Source organism: Chiloscyllium plagiosum, chromosome 31, assembly GCF_004010195.1.
Source record: "Chiloscyllium plagiosum isolate BGI_BamShark_2017 chromosome 31, ASM401019v2, whole genome shotgun sequence".
Classification (NCBI taxonomy): Eukaryota; Metazoa; Chordata; class Chondrichthyes; order Orectolobiformes; family Hemiscylliidae; genus Chiloscyllium; species Chiloscyllium plagiosum.
Window position 1 is genome coordinate 14,655,680 of NC_057740.1, and position 20,070 is coordinate 14,675,749.

At 40.8% G+C, this 20,070-nt stretch overlaps 1 protein-coding gene across 4 annotated transcripts in view; it reads left to right on the forward strand.

Moving 5' to 3' along the window:
* Window positions 1-20,070, forward strand: part of LOC122565247 (phospholipid-transporting ATPase ABCA1-like) — a 173,752-nt gene that overhangs the window by 22,700 nt on the left and 130,982 nt on the right. For all 4 annotated transcript variants that reach the window (XM_043721016.1, XM_043721017.1, XM_043721019.1 and 1 more), the window contains exons 2-5: window positions 4,322-4,420; window positions 11,652-11,745; window positions 14,712-14,853; window positions 15,576-15,703. In XM_043721016.1, the coding sequence (XP_043576951.1) occupies window positions 4,355-4,420; window positions 11,652-11,745; window positions 14,712-14,853; window positions 15,576-15,703 (430 nt within the window). In that variant the 5' untranslated portion in view covers window positions 4,322-4,354. The remainder of the gene's footprint in view (window positions 1-4,321; window positions 4,421-11,651; window positions 11,746-14,711; window positions 14,854-15,575; window positions 15,704-20,070) is intronic.

The following is a 20,070-nucleotide window of genomic DNA, read 5'->3' on the forward strand; positions in this document are numbered from 1 at the left end:
ATTACCTCTGGTATCTTTAAAAGTCAGGGGACAGGGAAGTAATCATCCTAGCATCCTCCTTGCCAACTGCCCTCCATTCAGTTCCTCTTTGAGACAAATGGCAACAGTGGCCTTTTGCTCTTAAAGTTGAGTCAGTGCTTATGTTCCATGTCCTTTCCACATTCTGCTCCTAACCTTTGCAGTGAACCCTGCTCTAGTACAATTAACTGACTAGTGTGTTGGAATTGCAGTGCATACACATTGCTGAAAATAGTGAGTAGTAGATCCAGGGGTGAGCACATCTAGTTTCTGACATTAGAACTGAAATCTCACCACGACATGTTTGCTTGAAAACAAGACGCAGTTAGAAAGTTCGATACCCAGTCATTGAGAAGGATCGGGGGTGGAGGGAAGTGGTGAAAAGCTCATGTCACTGGACTAATCCAAAAGCCCATGTTCGTGGTGTGGGTTATTGGTTCAAATCCCATGGCAGCTGGTAGAATTTATATTCAGTTAATAATACCTGGAGTTAAAAGTTAGTCTTTGGCAACGTTTTCAGATAACATCTAATGTGTCATTTTAAAAACACATCTTGTAGGAAATCTGTCCTTGCCTGACATAACAATATGGTTAACCTCCGTCTGAAATGGCCCACAGAGACATTCCATTTTATTAAACCTCTACAAAGTCTCAAAGGAATTAAACCAGGTGATTCAGCCCGTGTTGACTGGCACTGGAAATGATGAGAAACTCTGCCTGTCAATCCTGCAAAATCCTCCTTCTGGCCAAGTAGGGGCTTGTGCAGCTTTCCAACACGTTAGTGAAGTAACAACCTGACATTTGTCTGTATTGAGTGTGAGACTGTGTCCCAGACAAAAACACCACCATACCTGGGTATGCCTTGTCCTAGGTATACAGGCAGAAGGGAGTTGCCCTGGGAGTCCTCAATATCCAGATCCAATGATGTCTCATGCATGAAGGAAACTCTTCCCTGCTGATTATCAACTACTCCCTGACAGCATCCCACCACTCAATGGCTGTACTCCAGTAATTCTGGGACTTTCTTGCTAATAGCATTTTGGTTGTATCTGTCACGTGGACAACAGTAATTCAAGTGCAGCTTACCACCAAAACCTCTCGGACAAATGTGAATGGATAATACATTTTGGCCTAGCCAGTAAAACTCTAACCACAAAGAGGTGGGGTGTGGGGGTGGGGAAAGAATGTCGAAGTCTAGTGATATCCAAGTAGTTTTTGCATAGTTTCAATTGTATAAACATGTTTGTGAATCTGAACACAACTGCACCATCTCCTTTCGATTATGATATTAATTATATGAAATCTTGTTTTCTCTTTCTGTTAGAGGTTAAACAAGCATGTATGAAAGCCATGAATATCTGATTCGATCACTGGAATACTATTTTTACACTCCAGGTTGTTTTCCGAATAAATCATGAGGCAATCTCCACTAGATGCTTGGGCTACTTAGGGGACAGATTTCCACTGAACACTCAGATGTGATGCATAAAGAAATACCCCTCTAAACTGCTCCTTCTACCTGTGACCCAGTGTTAATCTGGTAGCTGTGACAGTATTGTCCTGGTTTTGTTTACCTTTTTTTTTTCCATCATTTGCAAACTGGTTTTCCAGAGGGGAAGTTGGTGACAACTAACATCTACCTGGCTCTCCCAGACTCCATTGTCTCATCCATCAATTAGCTGTTTCCACGTTGTAAAGAATTTTTATCCTGAGCTTACTTTAAGATTGAAATTGGAAGAACTCCAGCTCAACTTGCTTTTTGTCTGAAACCTGCTTTTAACATGCTATCAAGATCTTGGAACCAGCTCATGCTTATCCAATGCATTCTCAATTCTTTATAAAGCCCCAACAAGCTGCTTCTGCCAGATCAATAACATTGCTATTCACATTTAGAACAGTTGTAATGCTGTCCGCAGCTGAATAGCCTACCATACTGCAGATTTGGACAGGTGTATGATGAATGATAGTTTGAATAAGGTACTAGAAGGCAGCAGTGAATCTCCTTCCCATTAAGAATCAATGCCCATGAAGTCATCTTGTGGAGATAACAGCATTTGTAAAATGGAGTACAGGATTCTGCTCCTCAGCCAGATTCCGTTTCCTAAATGGCACAGTCAATAACACTCCTCTAAATCATACGTTTTAAGGTCCACTCCTCATACCTGAGCACAAATGAGGCTGGGGCTCCAGTACTAAGCAAAATGTATGCTGTGCTTACTGGTGTTTTGTTTTGGATGGGATTTTTAAGTACAGTTGTCATGTTCATACATCTAAAAGAGAAAATATTTTAAAAGCTATGCTTGTTTAAATTTTAAAAGGGACTTTACCAGAATAAAGCATCAAATGCATTCAGTTTGGCTGTAGTTCTGGGAAATTCTAAGTGGTAATTACAAGGATAGAGTTCAGAAACCACGGAATAACTCAACTTCCAATGTGTGACCATCAGTCCACCCAACACTGAGCAGTATCTCTCCAACAGGGTCTGTAAACATCTGGGAGCTATTGAAACTCATTATATCTAAAGTGTTTGGGAGTCGATTTAAGTCAGTTGGCTGGATGGCTGGCTTGTGATGCAGAATACACAGCAATAATGAGAGTTCGATAGCTGCAAGGTTTGTGAAGGTTTGTAGCTCAGGTTGAGGTGTAGGGTGTAGGTTTGCTTGCTGAGCTGTAGGTTTGATATCCAGACATTTCATTACCTGGCTAGGTAACATCAGTGGCGACCTCCAAGTGAAGTGAAGCTGTTGTCTCCCGCTTTCTATTTATGTTTGTCCTGGATGGAGTTCATGGGATTTGTGGTGATGTCATTGCCTGTTCATTTTCTGAGGGGTTGATAGATGGTATCGAGATCGATGTGTTTGTTTATGGCGTTGTGGTTGGAGTGCCAGGCCTCTAGGAATTCTCTGGCATGTCTTTGCTTAGCCTGTCCCAGGATAGATGTGTTGTCCCAGTCGAAATGGTTTTTTTTCCTCCGTTTGTAGGGCTATGAGGGAGAGAGGGTCGTATCTTTCTGTGGCTAGCTGGTGTTAGTGTATCCTGGTGGCTAACTGTTTTGTTTCTTTCTGTTTGTCCTACGTAGTGTTTGTGGCAGTCCTTGCATGGAATTTTGTAGACGACGTTGGTTTTGTCCATGGGTTGTACTGGGTCTTTTAAAACCAACGTCGTCTACAAAATTCCATGCAAGGACTGGCACAAACACTACGTAGGTGTGGTGACCCTCAATTAAACCACCACCAGTCATCTGAGAGTGGTCCTCCTGGGTCTATGGTGACGTTACCTTTACTTAACTGTTGAACAATTAGCACCACTTTATTTCACTCAATAAACAATAGCTTTTGCCAAGTGAAACAAATAGTTGTTTTAACTCCAATTCATCCTTAAGCCCATCCGATACAAAGAAACTCCCTATCTTTTGAAAGAGATGCTTTTCACATTTTTTTTTGAACCTTGTGTTCTAGTAAAAATTTTAATCTACTGTTAAAATCTGTCTGCAAAACATTTTTCCTCACCAACATGCCGCCCCCCCCCCCCCAAAAAAAAACAAAAGACTCCAGGCTGAGCCGACTCCACCTCTGGCCTAAAGTTGCATTGAAGCCTTGTTTCTGGAAGGTTTCTGATCTCCATGAGCATGGACCAATTCTGTACACTAACCTTATCTAGCTAAACCTAATCAAACTAAAGGAATTCTGCCACTTCAACCAACTGCACACACCTAAATTCAAGTCCTACAAGAAAGAAGCTTTCACTAAATATCTGAAATAAAAGTAACGTAATGCAGGTGCTGAGGAAACTCAGCAGGTCTGTCATCTGATGAACGAAATAGCTAAGGCTTTTGAATCTGATTTGACTCTTCAGGGATTCAGTGTTAACTGTTTCTCACTCCACAGGTGCTGACAGACCTGTTAAGTTCTTCCAACACTTCATTTACATTTCACTAGAGGTTGATGGTTTGGATTCAGTCAATAATCATATGAATTGCTGTCTATATCTTTTGACTTAAGTTATTCTTAATTGTGAGTTTTTTTCTCCCCTCTCTTCTATGTACATATGTTAATCATCCTGAGGTTTGAATGTATAAACCATTCATTTTTTGTTTTAACCCTGAAGAGTTTGTTGCAGGTCATTTTAAAAATTGCACTTCACAAACAGGATTTCAGGGGAATACTTTTGAAATATGCTGTATTTCATTTGATGAAATGATTTGAATGCTTGTGGAAGGTGCTAGAAAAATGAAAATCTCTTTGGGAGGAGGGGGCAAAATGTAAATAACTTGAGGGTTTGACTTTCTTTCTTTGTAATGCAGGTGACCTCTGCCCAATGTACAATAAGGACAAAAATGAGCTTCTGGATACAGCTTGGGCTCCTCCTTTGGAAGAATTTCACCTATCGGAAAAGACAGATTGTGAGTTAAATCTATTAAGCTGATGTGACCCTGGTCTTTAATTGTTTTTGCTATCTTTGGTGCTTCCTGTTTGTAGTCTTGGTGGTTTCTGCAGGGTAGCTCTTAAAGTGGCAGTGTCTGACTGAGAAAGTTATTATAAAATGCTATTCCTTAACTTGTGTCTCCTGAAGTCTCACTATTTGTTCAAGGAAACTCCTTAGGTCTAGTCAGCTCTGATATTTAAGTTAACCGTTTGTCTTGTCTTAATGGCTACTTCATGGAGGGTATAGGAGTATTACTATCTGTTTTTAAACTTAGTTGTATGTCACTTGAATGAGTTTTGTTGTACTTTAGTTAGTTTTTCCTTTTTTTTTCCCCATGTCACAGGGACAGTGACACCAGTTGCGACCCTGAACCACAATCGAAATTTGCTAAGTTTTTGGAGAGCAATGGTTTGGAAATTGTTTTAGAATTATATTTCCTTTGGGGCGTTAGCATAGAAATACTTTAAAATAATTTGTAAACATGGTGACAGTGTGACATTTGTTGTAATACTTCTAAAAGTTAGGAAAATCATAGCAGGTACACTTGTGCAGGATGCAATTTTGGCTTCCACTTCTCCTGGCTTGATGGATTCTAAGATAGCAGAGACCAGCATGCAATCTGTAAACTCTTCCACGCAAGGTGGCAGGTGATGCTGAAGATTTTATCCTCCTTTTGATGTTGATACTTCAGGGCTGCATGCTAGGTCTCCTGTTGTGTTTGGTATCTTCCCAAATGATTCTTCTCCATTTTAGTCCAGCACAAGCAAGTGTCTCCCAGTGGCGATGTCCCAAGAGAAATACAAAAGCTTAAGGATGTCCCTGAAACTGAGGAGGTCAAATTTCCCCTCATACTGCTTTTGCTTCATTTATTTCACAGCTAGCTTCACCTATTTTTTAAAAATTGTAATTTCTTACCTTTCCAGGACCCAAAGGGCCTTATGGCCTTTCATAAGTTTGCATGATGTGCAGTGAGAAATGATCCAAACTGTGCTCAAATTCGCATTAAAATGGATAGCCAAATAATCCCCTCTTCTTGATGTCCCAGTTGGAAAACAGTTGTATCTACCACAAACCTACCTTCACTGGATACTATACTTCCATGTGTAAATAGATTAGTTTTATTGGCAACTTCAAATAACATCAAGCCATTTATTCACTAGCTAGCTTGATACTGAAATAGAACACATCAAAGCCAGCTGTCAGGATAATGGCTATCCTGACATGTTGAGAATGGTTCTAACTGCAAATTCATGAAGACCCTAAAGCGGTTATGCTTGGTCATGAGAAGTGATTTGTCTATCTTGGTTTACCAGGTAAAGTGTCTCAAATATTTGAGCAACAGGTGAAGCTGGCCATTTCATGCTGCCACTATGCAGCAGGAGGGGAGGTTGTAGTATTATCGCTAAGTATTAATCCAGAGTATGTCTATGTAATGTTCTCGGAACCTGGGTTTGAATCCCACCATCACAGATGGTGGAATTTGAATTAGATTTTATTTTTAAAAAAAATCTGGAATTGAATTTAATGATCATAAAGTTTGTTGGAAAAACCCATCCAGTTCATCAGTGCCCTTTAGTGCTAGAAGGAAACTGCTGTCTTTCTGACCTACATGTGACTCCAGACCCATAGCAATGTGGCTGACAGTCAGAACTGTCCTTTGGACCATTAGGGATGGGCATTAAATGCTGACCTACCCAGCAGTTCCCTCATCCCAGGAATAAATAAGAAAAAAAGAACAGAGTGGTGTCCTCCAATGACAGGATGACATCGTCATGTCAAAAACATGTTCTGTCGGTCACAAATGATTGATCTGATATAGGAATTTCAGAGCTGGAGTGATGCCAAGTTTGTAACCATAGGACCCAAAGATGGGTCTTTGTGTATCCATTAGCTGTTTGCAACAAGCAAACTAATGACTGGATAACCAATCAACCTGTGATTACAAAATTCAAGTAGCCAAAAATAGACAAACAAGAGACTGGAAGAACACAGCAAGTCAGACAGCATTAGGAAGTGGAGGAGTCAACATTGTGTATTAAGCCTTCAGGGCTATCTGTGGGGGTAAGGGGAAGCAACAGTTACGGTCAGGAGGGGAGAGCAGTGGAATGGAGAGGTAGTGATAGGTACGGTCTGGTTGGTTGATCGGAGAGATGAATCCAGTTGGTAGGTGGAATGGAAGGGAGGAGGCAGAAGGATGGGTGGAAAGATTATTTGAAGTTGAACTGTTAAGTCCTCCAGGCTGTAGACTGCTCAAGTGGGAGAAAAATGGTATTCCTCCGATTTGCAGTCTGATTCACTAACAGTCTGAGGGAGAGTTGGAATGGGCAATGACCAGGAAGTCAGGCTGGCTGTTTTGGGTCAGATGAAGATGCTCTGACATCTGGGATGTTTAGAAGTGGGACATCTTGTCAGAGCAGATGTGATTCTGCAATTGGGTGTATTTGCTGGATAATTTGTGAAGAATTAGACTGATTAGGGTTGTCAGTTGGTGCCTCATTGTCGGTCTGGCATGTACTGGTAGAGATTTAACATTACTAGTCTGTGCAGTTTATGGGTCGTGAGAGTGCTGGAAAAGCACAGCAGGTCAGGCAGCATCCGAGGAACAGGAGAATCGGTGTTTTGGGTCTGAGCCCTTCATCAGGAATGATGCTGGGAGCCTTTTGGGTATCTCTCCACCTCCGAGGCTCCCAGCCTCATCCCTGATGAAGGGCTCTGGCCCAAAATGCTGATTCTGCTCCTCTGCTGCCTGGCCTGCTGTGCTTTTCCAGCAATACGCTCTCGACTCTGATCTCCAGCATCTGCAGACCTCCGTTTCTCCCTGTGCAGTTTATAGCTCTACTGTGCCCTATGCCACTTCCCTGTAGGTGGGTTAGGGGGTAGTACCTGCTTGCATTTACCAAGTAGCCAATTAAGCAGAGCCAATCCTGTTCTTAAAGGCTGAATGAGATTTTTCACTCCACTCCTGGTGCCCATTGGCAACATTAAATATTGCAGCTCCATGTAGTTTACCTGGGCCTCAGTATTCCAGATAGGATTTCAGAAGCCTTTGGCTACTGCTGAACTCAAGATGGCATAGCTCATCCTGCACAGAATTCCCATCTCCATTGTGAAAGCCTTTAGTTTGTTTACATTCCATAAAAGTTGAAATGATAACATCCATTTTTGGGTATTCTGTACGTTAAGCCTTATTGTATTCTGCTGCTGCTTTCAAACTCGTGGCTCTGCTAATCACCATTGAGCTTTGTGGGCCTTGCTGCTATCCTCCTCTCTAGCTATGAGGAAACCTTGTGGCACAGTGGGCAGCATCCCTGCCTGTGAGCCAGAGTTTCATGGTGCGCTCCAGACCTTGCTGCTCATGGAAGGGCCATTAATGTAATTGAGTTCATAATCAGCCCATTACTCCTTCCACCCCCCCCCCCCCTTTCCACTACTTCCAAAGAAAGGAGGAAGAAGTGTAAAGTTACAAATGAAAGTTTTTTTTTGTCCAGGAATCTAGGCTGAATAAATCTCTAACATTGATTCATTAATGCCCAAAGAAAATTTGGGGGAAAATCACATGAAGGGATAGTTTCTCGTAACAGTTTTCTGATCCCCATTTGAACATGATTGAATCCTGAAGCCTGCAGGAAAATCCTCCAAGTACCATTGTACCATCCTTTTAAGTTTTGAGTGACACGTACCCTGTTGACATTACAATCTAAATGAGCTTTTCAGCTTACAAAATCCAGCTTGTAAAGAAATAAAATTGCATTTTAAAATGTTGCTGATTTGAAATTTTAGATTTGGTGTGGAGGCCAGTTTGAGCAAGAAAGCATCATTAAAAAGCTCCATTGATCCATTACTCAAGGTCACATCCATTCACTTACTCCTGGGGATCAATGAGTTGTGACCAACTGTTGGGATCTTGTTTGAAAACCAGCACCCTTTCTGACACCAGGTAGTTGGGTAAAATGGGAGTGCCTCTTGCTAATACCCCACTTATGAAAAGCTATTCATACTGTGGCCAGTATGGTTAAGACCTAACATTCTCCCTTTTATGTCTGGCTGCTGTGCCCATACGCAGAAATTGAGGGATAGTCCTGTTGCCTCAGCTGAATATAAAACAAGTCTCCAATTATTAGTTTAAAATGATCACAAGTGCTGAAAGTAGAATTTAAATTTCCCTGATGTTTTGTATTCTTCATCACTGTTTAGGGATTGATCAGACAGTACCTGATAACAATCGAATAACAAGTGGCTTTCACCTGTTCTCGACCTTGATAGAGGTGCCAATGCCAGGAGCTATTTCTTGACAATGTTGGCAAGCCAGTCATCCATGGGTGATCATAGTTGAGCCTGATTTGTGTGCAATATCTGTAATTTCTTGGTGTTGTCACTTAGTGACCAAGAGCAGAAACCCTAGCTCCCCTTCCAACTCCATTATGGTTAACCCTTTCTCTATCTTATTGCATTGCTTTTAACGGGCTCTGCACATAAATTCGACACTTGGAAACTCAGGTGACTTACTGGTGGTGGTTAATAGATGGAAAATATCATGGGTGATCTGGTGCTGAGAAAAGCTGTTCTGTTGTGTGATAGGACTTCCACGTGTAAAAAGTGGAAATATTAAAAAGGACAAGGAAACCGTGGTTCAATGTTCTGTTTGGTCTCTCTGCACTCATTGTCTTAGATCAATTGTATTGCTCCAATTATAAAATCACATGAACCTTTATTTCTGTTGTAAAAGGTAAATTATGCAAAAGATTTAGGTTAGGACTTCATTCATCTAGAATGATGGACTAGAGTTAGCTTCAAAGTCTTCTGACTTTGAGGTTAGACTAGTAACAACTATTGGATGTCAATTAACTTAGGCTAAAGTTGGATTAAATTAATGTCAACCTGTTAACTGGTTTTGATTTTAAATCATTGTTAGCCTCCTTTTTCAATTCATCTGCATTGCTTACTTAGTTCAACCTTAGCCTTATTTCTGTTTTAATATTGTGTAAGATCCCGCTCTCAGAAAAGATGTGATATTAATTTTCCAAAATAGTCAAATTTTCTGTCTGGAGTAGCTTCTCTGTTCAGTTTACAAGGCAAAAGTTGGACATGTCTTCCCTTGAAATGTACTTTCAGTATTTGAACTTCAATGCCATCCAAGACCATTTTTGTTATGCAATCTGCATCTTTAAATACTCGCTACAAACAGCACACAGCAATAGCAATATGTACTAGACCATGAAAAGATGACAGTAATTCACCTCCATAAAACTTTCCAAACGTACAACAGAACTGCCCAGGATAAAAGGCAGCAGGCATTTGGGGACTTGTGGATGGTAGTGTTACCCTCCAAATCCACTGTCCAGTCTTGGAAATGTACTGCTTTTCCATTATTGTGACTGCATCAAAATCCCTACCTGACAGCATAGTTGGTAATCCTACACCATAAGGACTACATTAGTTCAAGATGGTAGCACACTGCCAATTTACTGAGCAATTTGGATGGACAGTAATCACTGTCTTGCCTGCAATACTCACATCTCATGAACACTAACTCCAAGCTGCTCCCGGCTGAAATGCAGCCCTTTAGTACCATAATTTCCAATTATCTGGTGACTCAAAAGTTGATTACCTGGCCAGTTTAATTGTAGACTGATTTAATTGTTTCCCAAATCTGGGTGTTTGCATACTTTTGTTGTGACACTGAAGGCAGAGACTGGTAATATGCACTGAGATAAAAATGAATTGTTTTTTGTTTTCAAAGCAATGTTGTATAACTTAGAGTTTTTCAACATGAATGGTCCTTGACCCCAACAGCTCTAGCTGGTATTAGATGTTTTCCAATAAACCTCTGGAATAGGTGGGCCTCCTGGTTCAGAGGGCACTACCATTGCACCACAAGAACCCTCTGGTTTTAGGCTGTGTATGAGCCTTCTCGCTGTTTGATTCACCTTTGATTACCATATCCTCATTTTTCTTAAATACACTTATTTGTGGGGAATTTGGCATAGTAGAGACAACCTCTGAAGGTATTTCACTCAAACTTCTTTGGAAATTTTGATTTTGTGTTGTTCCTCTAGCCACTACAAGTTAGGACAGGAGGAAGTGGAAGTAAACAGACCAGGAAGGGAACCTGTAAAGATTGAGCAGAGTTTTAAGTGTAGTGACAGAAGGTGCAAAATTGGGAGGATTTGAGTCTGAAACCAAGATTGGTTGCTGCTACATATACACAGACACTGGGATGCAGTTTGAGGCACTGATAACAGATTTACTTCTGCGTTAGAAATTGATTGCATTGCAGAGATTGGTACATTAAGTCTAGCTAACTCTCGAGTGCTGAGTACCAAGCTATTGGAATTTTTTTCACTTTGATGAGACAGTAAACAGAGGCCCTGTTTGCTTAAGATGTCGAAGATCCTGTACATACTATAGGCAGTGTATCTCCAATCTGGCTATTGCAAACTAGATACTACTTAATTATCTAAAAGATTTAAAAAGCTTACCTGGACAATGTCTGGTTAGGTGCTTTGCAGTGTGGCTCCAGACCAGTTATTGGTTTTACTACTGCTCTGTTCTGTGCTCCTAGATCACATCCGACTGCTCATAGCTCAAACCACCCAAGCTGAAATCTGGAAATAGCCAAAATCTGGTGTCTCTTGAGTGTACAGGATTTGAAGTACTGCACTTGAATTTTGAAGAACAGGAGAGAACTCCCTTTATCCTGGCTACAAGTAACCACTCCAAGATTTCTCAGGCAGTTCATATCATTTTTCTTATTGCCTTTTGTCCTCCCCAGCAATTTGATTTCTGTATTTTCTGCATTACAACAGTGATAAAATTTTGGAGATACTTAATTGGTTCTAAAATAGTTTGGATGGTTTGCCACACCCTGATGTCTATACCCCCGAAATGCACTATACAATCACGAGTTCTTTCTGTCTTAAAATTAAGAGACTTCATCACTGCTCTCCCTGTGACTTTTCCTCCTTGTTTTCATATGAAATCTGTGTAAGAAGTCATGTTTACTTACAGACCAAAAGGTATTGCTGGTCTGAGATGCTTAAAAAATTGGATTTTATATTGTCTGATCTTCTCACAAAGCTAAACTGAATGAACTGATTATTACTGCAGTCTTCAGTACATTGTAAAGGATTCTGGCACAGAATGATCACTGCAATGAGTTTAAAACATGCATCAACATTTCTTAATTTTATGTGGCATTTGTTTTCCAGGTTCAGCTGGTTATTGAGATTCTGTGGCCTCTCTTCCTCTTCTTTATATTGGTCTCCGTGCGTCAGTCCCATCCATCATTTGAGCAGAATGAATGTAAGTGATCTAGCAGTTGATGCATGAATACTGTTTAGTGTATCTCCATTTCTCTCCAGTCTCTGCCTATCATCATGGAGGGGCTAGGATCAGGGACTCAATTATAGCCATTTGCTTGGTTATGAGTGTGGAGAATTCTATTTTCCCAACTTGTATTCAACCCCAAGATTAACAAGGAAACAAATTCTTAAACTCAAATGATTCCAGATAATCATTGAGTTTGTTCCAAATGATAGTGTTCCACAGATGCATAATTCTCTCTGGCCTTGTGTATTTCACCATTCTTCAAGTGTCAGCTTTGGAAAAGATTGTCAGAAGGATAGTTAAGCCTTTCCTAGTACAAATGGGTTTGTATTCCGCTGTGAAGATGACTTAAATGAGCTTTATAAGATGCTGCTGCTCCCCAGATTCAGTCTCGTGCCCAAACCTTCCCTTCTCTCCATTTCCTCTTCCTTCTGGGAAAGAAGTTGTAGCTAGTTCTATGAAAATTCCTCACCAACTCCTCCACATCAAGCTGCAAGAAGCTACAAGAGCTCTGTTTATTCCGCCATGCTTGTTGAAGCTGAACTCCATACTCCTGCTCTCTCAAATTCCAACAGGGACCTAATCTGAAAATGACATTTTTGAAAAAAATTAATTTAAAACAAACCTCCATATCTAAGGGCCAGTACTGGTGGAAAATTACCTTTTTAAACCATTTAGTATGATCATATAATTTGATTTGAAATGATAGTACTCGAGACCATATGTACAAAGATTTTTTATTCACTGGATGAGTGTTGCTGACTAGGCCGACCTGTATTGCTCAGGGCTGTTGAGTCAACTGTTTTTGGTTTCAAGTCCCACGTAGGCCAGTCTGTGTAAGAACAGCAGATTTCCTTCTAGTGAACTTGATGAATTTTTGATGACAGTTGACAATTAAATGTTTGCTATTAGATCAGCTTTTTAAATTCCAGAAATCTAATTTCACCGTTGTGGGATTCAAACTATGAACATTATCCTGAGGTTCTGGATTATTAGTCCAGTGACATTACCACTACATCACCACATCTCCCTGATCCTGTGTACTGACTCATGAAAGCTTGTGTAATAGGATTTCATATGGGTGCTTGCATAACATAGTTCAATTCAGTGCATAGGTGGCATACAACATCGGTACTGCATGGTTTCAGGAAGTAAAACCAATTTGAGCAGACTGTCACAATGTAGTTGCATGCAAGAATATTGACCAATGAGTTGGGACTGGAGCCATGTGAAGTTAATCCAAACATAAGGGTTTTGCCAACATTGGAGTGACTGGCAGAAAGCCAATACTCAAGGGTAAATATCACTCAGCAGATTCTGCATAATATACTTGAAAGATGCCTTGTGAACCAGATGTTGGGGCTCTGTCCCTTGCTGTTCATGTCTGTCTGTCTTTTTATTGCAATAGATGATCTATTTTTTTTTTTCTTGCAATTCATTTGTCATCATTCCAAATTTGAAGTAATTATTTCTGTTGGGCATTGGCTCCATGCAGCTTCTGAGCTACCTTGCCTGTTGTTTAATTGCTGTTTAGACCAACTTTCTATAGTTCAGCTGGAGCTTTTGATTACAAAAATAATTTGGGGGAAATTATCAGACACTACTCTATGGCTGATGGAAATAATTTTTTTTCTATAAATCTTGAACTGAGTGCATGTTCAATTTTTGAGCCAAGTAAACAGATTTATTCTGTGTGGAACATATACCTAACATGACCTGGTAAAGCTTGATAGGCTGGTATAAATGGTGTTATACTCTGTATTTAACCTGTGCTTATCCTGACTTTGGTGTGCTTCATGGGTTACTGCATAAGGAAGATTGTTTTGTGTTTAGATCATGTCCTCTAGACCCGGGGAATGCTTAAAGGCAGAAATGTTCTATTTTACAACATTAAAACTCTCTCGGAGATTAATGGTTACCATAGAGTCCTTTGCTTTCTGACAACTAGGACAAAACAACAGATCACTTTCCAAATAGTGCTACCATCGGTTTTCTGTTTTGCTTGTTCAGTGTGGCATTGTGCACTTTGAGAAACTGACTCTCAGGCTAATATTTACTGTTCAGTCACTTTTTTGATCCATAGAAAAGAATGGCCTGGGGTGATCAGTGATATTTTGAAATAAAAATATAATGCTGCAGAAACTCAGCAGATAGGCAACATCTGTATGTAAAACAATTAACATCGAGTCCAAAATGGCTCTTAGGAAGTTCTGAAGTGTCATTGGACCAGAAGTGCTAATTCTTTCTTTCTCCAGATGCGTTGAGTTTTCCAGAAATTTTTGTTTTGCTTTCAGATTTCTATTATCTGTTGAACTTTGCTTCTTTATTTAAGATATGTTATGAACGTGGGAATACCAAAATGGAAACTGTCTTCACTGTGTATGTATATGATTCTGCCTCTCTGCCTCTCTGCCTCTCTGCCTCTCTGCCTCTCTGCCTCTCTGCCTCTTCATTGAGTTACATTCATCACTTGTCAAATTCATTGAATGAAATGTTCCAGTCACAGCATTGAAATTTGAACATTAGATGGAAAACAGTAATAATCAAAGTGGTGGCTGTCATTATCACTGCTGCCTCAGCACCAAGGACCCAGGTTCATTTCCAGCCTTTGGCGACTGTCTCTGTGGAGTTTGCATGTTCTCCCCATATGTGTGGCTTCCACTGGGTGCTCCAGTTTCCTCCGCACCGTCCAAAGATATGCAGATTAGGTGAATTGGCGATGCTAAATGGCCCATAGTGTCCAGGAATATGCAGGCTAAGTGGGTTACCCATGGGAATTGCAAGGCTACAGAGATAAGGTACTGGGATGCTCTTCAGAGGGTCAGTGTGGACCTGATGGACTGAATGTAGGGATTCTATGAAAAATTGAAGATTTGAGGCTAGGTGTGAGAAGGTTGAAGTTTGATTTTAATTTTTCACTTTGCTAATTCTTCTTCTTGCAGGTCACTTTCCAAACCATGCATTACCATCAGCAGGGACACTGCCATGGATACAGGGGATCATCTGTAATATTAAAAATCCTTGCTTCCAGTATGCTACCCCAGGAGAAACTCCAGGAAATGTGGGGAATTTCAATCAATCCATGTAAGTACTAATGACACATTCTTCTTCCTAAAGAGTCTATATTCAAGCAACAAATGCTGAACTAGCATAGCTTGAACAACAGAATACAAGCCAGATGCAGTTGTGGTCAATTGTTTGTTGTAATTCTAGAACAAACTGCTCAGTTTGTGAATTGGCTAGGGGCTAGTAACATTTTCAAAAAGATTTTTGTTGGGGATGCAGGCATTACTGGCTGGGCCACCATTTGATGCCCATCCTTAATTGCTTAGAGGGCAGTCAAGAGGCATCGACATTATTAATACGTCTGGAGTTGCAAGTAAGCCAGACCAGGGAAGGATGACAAATTACTTTCATTAAAGAATGTTAGTGAGCCAGATGGGTGTTATTATGATTGGCAGTTACATGGTCACCATCAGGTGTGGTTTGCCATGATGTAATTGAAAATGTCCCTGGAGCATTAGTCTGGGATTAGCTGTCCAGTGACATTGCTTCTACTCCACTGCCTTCTCCCAAATACTTGCTTAGAAAATAAAGGATTTAAATTCCTTGCCATGTCTGTACATGAATTGGCATTGCAATGGGATGGAAGTGGGTGGATCTGCACCAATGCTGATGATTGGAGGTTGAATATTTGAAAAGTTGAGTTCCTTGGCTATGAGTTAAGGCTACCAATCATTGTGATCAGTGTTACATTTTGTATACAAGAAACATGAGTAATGATTGACATTTTTTCTTGTTTTCAGTCTTTCACGTTTGCTATCTGATGCACAGAAGGTGCTACTTCATGCTAATCAGGACCACATCCTGCAAAGCTTCAATCAACTCCTGAACGCTTTGAAAAAGCTCAATGAAAACAGCCTTCCATTATCTGGTATGATTTGTTTATTGCCTAAATTGAGATGATGCAGCAACTTAAGTTGATTCTCTCATGTCTTTGTCTTTATTTTCCTTATTAAAAATTGCAATTTGTCATTTCAGTACAGTCGGTTCTGAAATAATGTGGTAGTTCTTTTCTTGTATGATTTCGCATTATAAGCAAACCTTGCAATAGATGAGCCATTTAAACTAATGTGGCCTGAATTGAATTATAGTCAATACAGGTAAGGAATTTATGTTCTACAAATAATCGTCTAAATTCTTCAATTGTGTTAAAGCCAATTTGCATTGAAGAGACACGCATTGTAGCAGAACCAATTGTATGACTTCCTTTCTTCCATACCCAGAAACTGGCATCATTATCTATAGTATTTTGATGTTGTAATGTTTTGTCTTTTCTATGAAAAGTAACTGAATTATAAACTTGTGGCTAATGGGTCAAAAAATGGGAAAATGCTTTGGAGAATTGTTTTTAGAGACTTTGGCCAATGAGGACATTCCTGTGTTATTTCTTAGTCAGTATATTGTACCTGAAGAGACATGCTCATGAGATTGATCAATGTAACTTAGGATGAAAAGATCAACAAGGGATAACTTGAGGCATTGCACAATTGAGAGCATATTTTTGTTGTAACTGAATAACTAATTTTTCTTGATTTATTGAAGTGACTGTGAATGTAATACCTCTATATAATACCTAGCTCAAATAAGCATCTGGATTCTTCAAGCTCATGAGATCTGAGCCAAGTGTCTTGTGTTACAGAGGATAATGTAAATATTGCTATATTAGGTAAAGTACTCTGCTAGAGCCAAAGTTGATATCTGTTTAGTAGCAAAAGATTTAGGTAGATAGAATCCTACAGCATTGAGATAGGGCCTTTGGCCCAAAATGGTCCATGCTGACCAAAATGTCCATCAACGCTTGGCCCATTTCCTTTTAAACATTTCCTATCCATGCCTTTTAAATGTTAATGTACCTACCTCAACCACTCCCACTTGCAGCTCATTCCATATGTGTACCACTTTTGTTTTTATAAAAGTTATCCTTTGGGTTTCCTTTTATTCTTTCCCCTCTAATCTTAAACTGATGCCCTCTAGTCTTTGATTCCCCAACCCTGGAATAAAGACTGAGGGCATTCACCCTAAACATGCCTCTCATGATCTTGTACACTTCTGTAAGATCCCCCCCCCCCCTCAGTCTCCTACACTCGAAAGAAAAATGCCCTAGTTTGTCCAACCTCTCCCTATAACTCTGACTCTTGAGTCCTGGCAACATCCTTGTAAATTTCTTCTGCACTCTTTCCAGTTTAATAACATCCTTCATAGAGAAAGGTGACCAAAACTGAACACAATGCTCCAAGTGCAGCTTCACCAGCGTCTTGTACAACTGCAATATAACTTCCCAACTTTTATACTCCATGCCCTGTCTACCTGTGACTCCACTTTCAAAGAACCATGAACCTGAACTCCAAGGATCCTCTTTTGGCATACACTCAATGCCCTACCATTCACTATGAAACTCCTACCTTGATTTGACCTTCCCAAATGCAAGACCTCGCACTAATCTATACTAAACTCCATTTGCCATTTCTTGGCCCAATTCCCCAGCTGATCAAGGTCCTGCTGCAATTTCTGATATCCTTTCTCACTGTTCACAATACCACCTATTTTGGTGTCATCTGTAAACTCCTCCTGCAAATCATTTGATATGGATTACAAACAGCAATGGGCCCAAGCCCTGAGGCACTCCACTGGTCACAGTCCTCTGGTCCGACAAGCATCCTTCCACTATTAGCCTCTGCTTCCTACCATCAAACCAACTGTGTATCCTATCTGCCAGCTCCCCCTGGATTCCATGTGATGTAACCTACCATGTGGAACCTTATCAAAGGCCTTGCTGAAATCCATGTAGAACACATCTACTGCCCTGACTTTGTCAATGTTCCTGGTCACTTCTTCAAAGAACTATAACAAATTTGAGACATGATCTCCCATGCACAAAGCCATGCTGACTTCCAAATCACATCCTGTCTTTCCAAATGCACGTATATCATATCCCTCAGGATATTCTCAAGTAACTTGCCCACCACAGATGTTAAGTTTACTGGTCTATAGTTCCCAGGCTTTTCTTTGCAGCCCTCCTTGAATGAGGGCACAACATTGGCTACTCTCCAGTGTTCTGGGATCTCCCCTGTGGCTAATGTTGATGGAAAAATATCAGCCAGAGCCCCTGCAATTTCTTTTCCAGCCTCTTGCAGTGTTCTTGGATAGATCTGGTCAGGACCAGGTTTATCCACCTTCATACATTCTAATACGTCCAACAACACCTCTCCTGTGATATGGACTGTCCCCACTAACTTCCCAAGTTCCCTAGTCATCTTTTCTTTCCCCATGGTAAACACAGGAGAAGCATTCGTCTGAGGACCTTGCCCATGTTCTGCAGTTCTACACATACATGTCCACTTTGGTCCTTGAGGGTCTCTCGTTCTTTTTCCTTTAATATACTTAAACCTCTTTGGATTCACCATAATTATCTCAGCCAAATCTATGGGCAGCACAGTGACTCAGTGGTTAGCACTGCTGCCTTACAGTGCCAGGGACCTGGGTTCAATTCCAACCTCAGGCCACTATCTGTGCGGAGTTTGCATATTTTCCCCATGTTTCCTCTGGGTGCTCTGGTTTCCTTCCGCAATCCAAAGATGTGCAAGTCAGGTGATGTGGCCATGCTAAATTGCTCATAGCGTTAGGTGCATTAGTCAGGGTAAGTGTAGGAGATGTCTGGGTGGGTTACTCTTTGGAAGGTCAGTGTGGTCTTGTTGGGCCAAATGGCCAGTTTCCACACTGTAGGTAATCTAATCTATCTCATGCCCCTTTTACCCTTCTATATCTCCTATCTACGTCCAGGGATTCCCTTGATCCCAGCTACCTGTGCCTGAGCCCTATCTCCTTTCTGGTCAAAGCCTCAATAACTCTTGTCATCCAGGGTTCCCAATTCCTGTTAACCTTGCCCTTCACCCTTACAGGAACATACAGACCTTGAACTCTAGCAATCTCATGTTTAAAGGCCTCCCATTTGCCAGAGGTTCCTTTGCCTGCAAACAAAGTGCTCCAATCAACTCCTGGAAGTTTCTGTCAAATTTTCTCTTATCCCAATTTAGAACTTTAACCTGTGGATCAGTTTTGTCACTCTCCTTAATTATTTTAAAATTAATAGAACAATGGTCACTGATCCCCACTGTCATCTCAGTCCTGCCTGATTTCCCAAGAGTAGGTAAAGATTTGCCCCTTCCTGAGTAGGACCCTCCTATATACTGCTTGAGGAAACATTCCTGAATGCACTTAATAAATTCCACCCCATCTAAGCCCTTAATGCTCTGGCAGTGCTGATCTGTTAGGAAAGTTAAAATCCCCTACTTTGATAACTGTATTGCTCGTGCAAATCTCCCAATCTCCCTGCATATTTGCTCCTCATTCCCTATTTGGGGGCGTATAGTACAGCCCCAATAATGTCACCATCCCCTTATTTCTTAGCTCCACCCAGAAAGCCTCACTGGATGATCGTTCAGTTATTTCATTTGAGTACTGCTGAGACACTTGCTTTAATCGAAAATGCAATTTCTTCCTTCATCCTTTCCACCACCTCTGTCGTGCCTAAAACATCTGTACCCTGGCACATTAAGCTCCCAGTCCTGTCAGCCCTTAGCCATGTTTCTGTAATGCTATAACATCCCAGGCTTGTGTACGTGTCCATGCCCTGAGTTCATTGGCCTTATCTGTCAGCCATCTTGCATTAAATAGATGTAATTTAATCCAACAGACACTCCTTGTTCCCTGTTGTGTTCTAGCCTGACCTGTCTCTTCACTTTACTATTTCTGATTACTGTATCTCCTTCCAGCCTCGCACTGGCCTCCCTGCAGTTGAGGATCCTACCTCCCTGCCAATTTAGTTTAAACCCTTCCTTGTAACATTAGCAAATGTGGCTGCCAAGATATTGGCCCCTTCCAGTTCAGATGTAACTCGCCCCATTTGAACAGGTCACCTCTGCCTCAGAAAAGATCCCAATGATCTAAAAATCAATCCCTGTACAAATTATTCAGCAACACCTTTTATCTGACACATCCACCTGTCCTTACACACACACACACTAGCGCTTAGCACTGGAAGTAATCTGGAGATTTACCACTGACAGGGTCATGATTTTTAATTGTTTTCCTAGCCCTTTATAATCACTCCACAGGACCTCATCCCTATTTCAACCTTCATTTTTGCTACCATGCACAATATTTGGAAACTTTGAGGAGAAAGTGAGGACTGCAGATGCTGGAGATCAGAGCTGGAAATGTGTTGCTGGAAAAGCACAG